This window comes from Amblyomma americanum, chromosome 2 (assembly GCF_052857255.1).
Source record: "Amblyomma americanum isolate KBUSLIRL-KWMA chromosome 2, ASM5285725v1, whole genome shotgun sequence".
NCBI lineage: Eukaryota > Metazoa > Arthropoda > Arachnida > Ixodida > Ixodidae > Amblyomma > Amblyomma americanum.
In genome coordinates this window covers 206,348,657-206,356,572 of record NC_135498.1, presented here as the reverse complement: position 1 = coordinate 206,356,572, position 7,916 = coordinate 206,348,657, and the positions used below count along the sequence as shown (strand labels likewise).

Here is a 7,916-nt window from a genome sequence, read left to right as displayed (position 1 = left end):
AAGAATATCTTCGGTAAAGGTGTTGTCGTCGGTAATCTTGGCGGCTTGACGAAACGCTTCTAGCAGTAGCGCTCCGCCATGGGTGGGAAGGTCAAGGGGAGACTGCGGTCTGATTACAATTTTGTAATGCTCTGCCGGTAGCCTCGGGATCGGGGGTCTTCTTCTATGGGGAGGCCTAGGCTTCCTATGGGTAGAGTCAAGGGGCTTGCCTTTCTTCTCGTAACCTTGGGCGCCAGTAATGACGGCGGCCTCGTCCCCAACGCCGGGCGTCCCGATGGCGGCTCGGCCCGGCGCCGAGCGCCCGTCTTCTTTGTCGACGCCGCGCCGGCGGAATCGTTGCTGGTTCTTGAGTGCCATGCAGGTCCATGTTCCGTCGTTCAAATCATGTTCTGTGATCGGTTCACACTCGACGGTGACTTCCATGTTGCAGGCGTGTCAGCTCCCTCCGGGGAGCCGAGGTCGTCGGGAGTGGTTACCGCCAGGCGGCCGTACTCGTGCTAGGCCTATTAGGCCTAGCGGCGGAAAAAACGTGGTCGATGCAAAATGCGCCGAAAAATAGGCACACGAGCACTTGCACGCAAACACCGGTCGTCCTCGTGATCCGGACGAGGTCCTGAAGGCGTTAGTAAAGGTTTCAGCAGCCGGTCGAGGGCTATTCCGCGGGTGGTAGCCGTAATCCTCGGAGCTCATGCGAAACGCGTCCGCACGCTCTCGCAACGCGGCCCACTCGGCCGCCGCAAGGACGAGGCGGATGGGCTGGGGAAGGCTTTGGAGGAAAAACTCTCGAAGCAACGCTGAGTGGTTGGGGATGTCGCGCTCCCCGAGAAGCTGTTGCATGCGGCGCAGAAGCTGGGAGGGGCGCCGGTCGCCAAGGTCTTCCCCGGTAAAGGTGTATCCAGACGGCGGGCCACGGACTGGCCTGCGGACCGGTCACGTGGGCTCGACCGAGCGTGGCCCGGCCTGCGAGGGCATCCACACGGCGGTCTAAAACAGCAGACGACAGAGAGGGCTACTCTCAACCCCATAGCGCCACTGGCGCAGTGGCTTGCTCGCTGCGCTCTGGTTTGAGGGTACGTTCCAAAATGGAGGCCGACAGGAAGCGAAGGCTTGCTGCATTCGCCTTGGCGATATGTATTGATGACGAAGAAGATTTGTGTCTTCCAAAAAGGCGATGTTGGCAAAAGGAATGGGTGTACCGGAAAGATCTAGGTCAACAAAATCAGCTTTACCAGGAGTTACTGTTCTCTGACCCGGGGGAGTATCGGCGACTGCTTCGTGTCACCCCGGAGCAATTTTCGCAGCTGCTGTCCTGCGTCGGACCAAGAATTTCGCGACAGCAGACTGTTATGCGCGCGCCCATACCGCCGACAACAAAGCTGCAAGTCGCTCTTCGCTACCTTGCTTCCGGTTAGTAACTTTGTTGGCCTCACTTATCCTTGTGCAGCATCAACACTGCGATTCTCCACGCTTTCGTGTGTGCAGGGTCACACACGAAGTGTTATAGCAAATTGCATGCCGTTGATTTTATAGTGAAAAACGAATCTGCAACCTTTTTTGCACTCACATTAGCTGCAGCGACAACAGATTATGCGCAAGCCACGCCGTCAATTTCACGCGCTTGTATTAGCTCAGGCACAAACTGCATGCAGCTGTAATCTTTCTAACGCAAAAGACGAACCTCTAAGCTGTTAGAACCTGTAAGTGCTTGAGGTGCATCGACAGCTGAGCGACGCGCTTCATTACATAGTAAGCGCGACGTAACAACACGTAGGGCCCCTCATGCAGATCAGAGTTGTATATATTAGCATACATAGTTCTAAATAGCGGTGCTGCATTTTCTAATATATTTATTTTCATTTTCCAGGAGAGAGCCACCACTCGTTGAGTCGCCAGTTCCGGCTTGGTCATTCCACTGTGAATGACCTCATACCAGAAACGTGCAATGCAATCTATGAAGAACTGAAAGGCAACTACATCAAGACCCCAAAAACAGAGCAAGATTGGCGAGAAGTCATAAAGGGGTTTAGTGATCACTGGCAGTATCCTAATTGTGTGGGTGCCATGGACGGTAAACATGTCGTGATCCAAAAGCCCCCCAAATCTGGGTCTATATACTACAATTATAAAAAATCTTACAGCATAATTCTTTTTGCTGTAGTAGATGCAGCATATAGGTTTATTTACCTCGATGTTGGAGCACCGGGATCAGAAGGGGATGCCGGAGTGTGGCAGGCGACGCCATTGCAAATTGCACTGAAAAATAACAGAACCAATTTACCCCAGGTGGTAAAGGTGGCATGTTCGCCAGATATTCTTCTGCCACCTGTGTTTGTAGGCGATGATGCCTTCCCAATAGGGAAGAACCTGATGAAGCCATATGGAGGCACTGCGCTGTCATCCGACCAGAGGGTCTTCAACTACAGGTAAGCCCTCAGAATTTGTGAGTACCTCTGTGGTCCTAGCTGCTCCGTTGTGTTGCCACATCAGGTGTTGGTACATATGCCAAACAGCAATGATGGACCACAACAGTACACATTATTCAGTCAGTACATGCGTTACCGAAGTAAACATACTACTGTACAGATGACCATCTAAATGCTGCATGAGGCCAGTGGTGGAATAGTGAAAGTATTTCTTGCGCCCATACAAAATGGTGCATCAGAAATCGGTAATCAGCTGCAGTGTGCATTTGTAGTGCTCTATGCTCATTTTCATAACTGCCAACTACACAAAAAAAATGTGAATTTTTTCTTTTACCAAGTTTGATTATTTACGTAAAAAGTGTTGTCATTGGCAAGTTAATACAAAGCACATTATGGCATCCTCATGCTCTGTGTTAGGTACAGAAGATAGGATTGTTCTTTGCCGTTCTGCATATGCATACTGGCATATATACCGGGTGCAGTTTAATCTGCAAATTAAGGGCTGAGAGGAGTTTGCCTGCCGAAGCCACTCCAATTTATTACAGTTCTGACCAGGTAACGTGCAGTTTTAAAACTTTCAATCCCCTCATTCTGCTTTATACAATTCTCCATGTGCAGGTTGTCCAGAGCTCGGAGGGTTGCCGGGAATGCCTTTGGCATCCTTGCAAACCGTTTTCGGTGTTTACACACCGTAATTGAAGCAAGGCCAGACAGAGTTGTGCCCGTAGTCTTCGCTGCATGTGCTCTGCACAATTTCCTGAGCAACGACAAGCAAGTCTCTCTAGAACAGCCCATGGAGGACACTGATGGGCATACATTTTTTGGCTTGCAACAGGCATCACGTGGACGCCCTAGTGCATTTGGTGCTGCTGTGCGTGAACGGACATCCTCATACTTCAAGGACAGAGGTGCAGTGCCATGGCAGCAAGATGCTGCTTATCTCAACAGCCACCTCAACAGATAGAGTGCCTTGAAGAAAGAACATTCCTCCGGATGTCCTCGTTTTTTTATTAAACATTGCTAATACGTTCACTGCATCGTGGGTCCCCAGTTGGTGACGTCCTTTATTTATGCTGTGTGGCCATAAATACTGAGTCACATGATGAAGCCAATGGTCAGATTTCAAAGTGAGGTCTAATGAGGAGAAGCTCACAATAAACTCTGTACCATGGCTTCATCCTGAGACACATTATTAGAGGCCGCACAGCACTAATAAAGGACGTCACCAACTGGTGAAATGCAATGAACGTGTTAAGGTGCTTCTCAGTCACGTCAAGAACAAGTGCAGTGCCGTGACAGAAGACTGTCGTCAACCACCTTGCGCACAGGGTGTGCTAAACAAAAAAGCATCCAGCCGGATGTGATCATTTTTTATTCAATCATATCAAGGTGCTTTTCGATCACGTCCACAATTTCTTTCTGGCATTTTATTTGCCTTGCAGGGTTCATGCGCCTCATCAGTGCAGCAGCGTAGTTACCGAAATGTGCAGCTGCATCATCAGCTGCAGGGGGCCTTTGTACAGCATTGACCAGGGTCTCCAGAGCTGTTTGTCTCTTATTCAGAATTGAATTGGCCGTACTACTTGACCTCCATTGCCTCATTCGCTTTGAAGGTGGAGTTAGTGCGCTATGCCCACTGTTCTCGGGCACAGGTGCACTTGCACTGCTTGCAGGTGTTTCCAATTGAGAAAGTTCTCTGTGATTTTCTGCGCCTGCTGCATCTGGCGTACAGCGTCTCGTAGGGCTGGATGTTTCAAAAAGATATTCCTCAGGCTGTAATACAAACAAATAGCATCAAGGTTACCTATCGAATAACTGGGAATGCAAAAATTGGACAACAGACTATTTGTATATTGACAAACCTCATGGCAGTCGGAGTGAAACTCGCCTCCTCTTTTCTCCGATTCCCCTTTTTGCACCTGTTTAGTGGCACACATGTTGAATAAACAAAAGTATCAGTTTCATGTCAAAGAAGGACCCTTAATATTATTTTTTATTTATTAACAATGTTGCAGAGTCGTATGCCTCCAAGCAGGAGTGAGCACAAAAAATTACATCATTAAAAGTTACACCACATCACACAATAAGCATTAACTTCTTCACATCAGGGCATGAAGTTAAACAAATCAAATCAGACACAGAAGTAAAGAACATCATGAACGCATTTTCCTCAAATTCGCAATGAATGCATCAATATTGGGGCCATTGACAATATGTCCTTATGCATGATGTTTAAAGCTATTGCTTTGTAGTGAATACACAGCTGCTAACAAAAAGCAGTTGTAACCAAATGTGGCAATTAAATATGATTTCCAGCTCTTACGACAAAAAGCTGGTAGGCTGCAGGAAAAATTTCGAGCACCCTTTTTGCAATAACAAACAAGATGTGAAGTCATGGCAAGACATCTGCAGCACATACGAATCTGACCACGTTTTTGTGCATAATCAAGTGTCGGTGGTATATTGTGGAATATACTTACCACTACTGCCTCTTCTTCAAATGCTTCCGTGGCATAGCGATGTCCTGGGCGTGGCACAGCGTCCAAGAATTTTAAACAGCGGAAAAATTTCCACTTAACCACATAGCTGTCGTCTCGTGCTTGGCCACTTTTTCTTTCGTCTATCTTCTTCTTCTCCTTCCTGTACGTCCGCCGCTTATTAGCGAACACATTTTTCAGTCCCTCTGTAACGAAAACGAAATACAATACCACTCGTTGCATACAATTGTACATGAATACGGCATATTAAACACGGTAGATGAAACGTGTTCCGTGCAATTTTACTTCATCAAAATTGCAAATCGAATAGGATATGAAAACGGCACGAAACAGAACATGAGCTCTTTTCACTCTACGTAGCGCTATTATACCAAAAGAAGCCGAACCGCACACAAAGAGGTACCAAAGAAATTCTTACCCACGCTGTACGGTCCGTGTGCCGGATGCTCGGATGACATCTGCTTGCAGATGCTGTGCCACAAATGTTCTTTTTTGGGACACATCAAGAAGTCATCACGGCTGCTGTCCCACAAAGTTGGAAACTGCTGCACCAACGCCAAAAAGTAAAATGTGGCGTCGTCCGACCACGATGCCATGCTGATCGCAGCAACACGGCAGAAAAACAAGTCGTCGGCGCGCTGCAGTGAGCTTTGGATGACGACGATAGCGATACGACTTCAGAAATTGACCAGCGTTGTGCTGTTGCCAGAGGAAGTGACAGTAAACCCTCCAAAAAGTGCGTGGGCCGCCGCCAGAAAAAATGCTCTCGCATTTCTCGCGCGATCCGGCCCGCGGACCATGCGCGGACCTCGCAGACCGGAAGCGACACCCCACGTGATCGCTAGTCCGCGGGCCAAAACAGGTCCGCGGTCCGTCGTCTGGATACACCTTAAGGAGCTGCTGGAGGCGGGTGCGGTCCGACGGCATAAATCTCTCCAGCACCTTGGTTTTCAGGTGCTGGTATGGTGTAGCACCCAGGGGGGCGGAGAGAACGTCGGGGAGCTCACCGGCAACGTCAGGAGGCAGGCTTGAGGCAACATGGTAGTAGCGCGTCGTCTCCGACGTGATGCGGGCTAGGCAAAATTGCGCCTCAACCTGGTGGAACAAAACTTGCGGGTTCTGGGGCCAGAAAGGTGCAAGGCGAACGTGCATCGACGAGACGTCCTGCGGACGCGAATCCTGCTGCGTGGATGTTGCGGGATCGGTCATTGCTCGTCCTAGGTCACCAATTTAGGCTTAACGCCTCAAGAGCGAAGGAAACGAGACCACTGCTACGAGCCGACACCGGAACAGAACTGCCAGCCGTGGCTGCACGAGCCACGACCAGGTGCCGTCTTTATTCTCTTCGCAGGGTGGCGCGCGCTAGCCAGGTTGTCGGCGCCGCCCAAGAGAGGGTGCTACAAGTTTGACCCATCAGTACAGTACAGTTTAGTGCATCACTCTAGTTTCCCTTTATTACACCTGTGTTTCGTACAGGATTGCACAGAATCTGAGTCGTAATACTCTAGTCCTTGTAACCTCTGATTGTGGGGGTGAGGAAAGTTTCTGCTCTTGTGTTGTCTTGCTGCATGGTTTAAGGCAGTGAATAGAGGTCATCCTTTATGTTATTCATTCATTAGCTCTGTTGGAGGTGCCAGCCGTTGCCTTCTTGGTTGTGAAGGTTTGCTCAAACGGGTTTGAAAGTTTGTTAGAATAGCAGCCGCTGTCCAGATTTGATTGATTATGGGAGCCAGTGTGAGTGGGATCGGCCGATCAAATATAATAAATGTTATGGCCCTTCTTATTCTCCTTTCTACATGGATCCTCAATGAAGCAATCTCCTTAGTTTACCTGACTTGTTCAGAGAGGGCATTCCTGTGCAGAAATGGTGGAATGTTCAGATTAACATTTTTGCTTGCCAAAATGTCCTCAATCAAGAGCCCTTTGTCTGCCATGACAGAATCATTTTTGTCAAACTTGAAGTTCAGAAAACTACTTTTCAGTACGGCCTCCTTACCCGCCGCGGTGGCTCAGTGGCTAGGGCGCTCGACTACTGATCCGGAGTTCCCAGGTTCGAACCCGACCGCGGCGGCTGCGTTTTTATGGAGGAAAAACGCTGAGGCGCCCATGTGCTGTGCGATGTCAGTGCACGTTAAAGATCCCCAGGTGGTCGAAATTATTCCGGAGCCCTCCACTACGACAACTCTTCTTCCTTTCTTCCTTCACTCCCTCCTTTATCCCTTCCCTTACGGCGCGGTTCAGGTGTCCAACGATATATGAGACAGATACCGCGCCATTTCCTTTACTCAAAAACCAATTATTATTATTATTACGGCCTCCCTGTCTGAGATAGAACCTGTGTACAGCTCTGACAGAAAGTTCACTAAGCCGTTTGGTGAAACACCAATGAGGCCTTTAAAGGTATTCGAAGACTTGTAAGCAGTGTAGGAGCTCGTCTGGAGAGACAATGAGGAGGGCACCTCACACTTTATCTCTGTTGCATCCAAAATAACCCTTGTTGTTGAATACGTGCTGAATGCTGCAGGCATTGTTGCGTCTATTACAGCTCTTGATACCCAGAGTGGTAGTTTGCAGAGTTTTATGTACATGAAGTTAATTCATGGCACATATATATGTGACACTGTTGACTGAGTGATCCCAAATCTGAGTGCCAGGTCATGCTCGAAGCGGCTGAGACAAAGCCTTACAAGTACGAGGAACAGTTCATTTCTGCCGTCAGCTTCCGCCGTCGGCCTCCGCTGGCTTTGATGCCAGCATTCCTCAAAACATTACTCCCATTCTTTCCGGGGTTGATGTAAGTCATCAATGCCAGGAAGTGCTGGTATGATGGTATTCCTGTGTAACAAGGAAGTCCTCATTTGAGTGTTTAAAACGGTCAGTGCCAAACCTTGTTCTAATTTCTCTTTTTTTAAGACTTGCAGTGAGGCGCCGATTTTCTTGGAGTGAAAAGTGCAACTCTTTCTTCGTCTGGAGCAGCTGCTCCTGGAGGACTTCA

General features: G+C 48.8%; 1 protein-coding gene across 1 annotated transcript; it reads right to left on the bottom strand.

Moving 5' to 3' along the window:
* Window positions 1–3,794: 3,794 nt before the first annotated feature.
* LOC144119430 (uncharacterized) lies at window positions 3,795–5,539 on the bottom strand. The gene is made up of 4 exons (XM_077652046.1): window positions 5,340–5,539; window positions 4,904–5,106; window positions 4,286–4,342; window positions 3,795–4,196 (listed from the first exon to the last, which is right to left on the bottom strand). The coding sequence occupies exons 1-4, from the start codon at window positions 5,515–5,517 to the stop codon at window positions 3,795–3,797; spliced, it is 840 nt and encodes a 279-aa protein (XP_077508172.1). The 5' UTR covers window positions 5,518–5,539.
* Window positions 5,540–7,916: the final 2,377 nt, after the last annotated feature.

Bases quoted from the DNA above. Each gene is read 5' to 3' on its own strand.
- LOC144119430 (XM_077652046.1), bottom strand. From the start codon at position 5,517: ATGGCATCGTGGTCGGACGACGCCACATTTTACTTTTTGGCGTTGGTG. The intron at 5,107-5,339 runs GTAAGAATTTCT...TTTTCGTTACAG, and splicing joins ACACGGACCGTACAGCGTGG to AGGGACTGAAAAATGTGTTC. The intron at 4,197-4,285 runs GTTTGTCAATAT...TTTGTATTACAG, and splicing joins TTCACTCCGACTGCCATGAG to CCTGAGGAATATCTTTTTGA.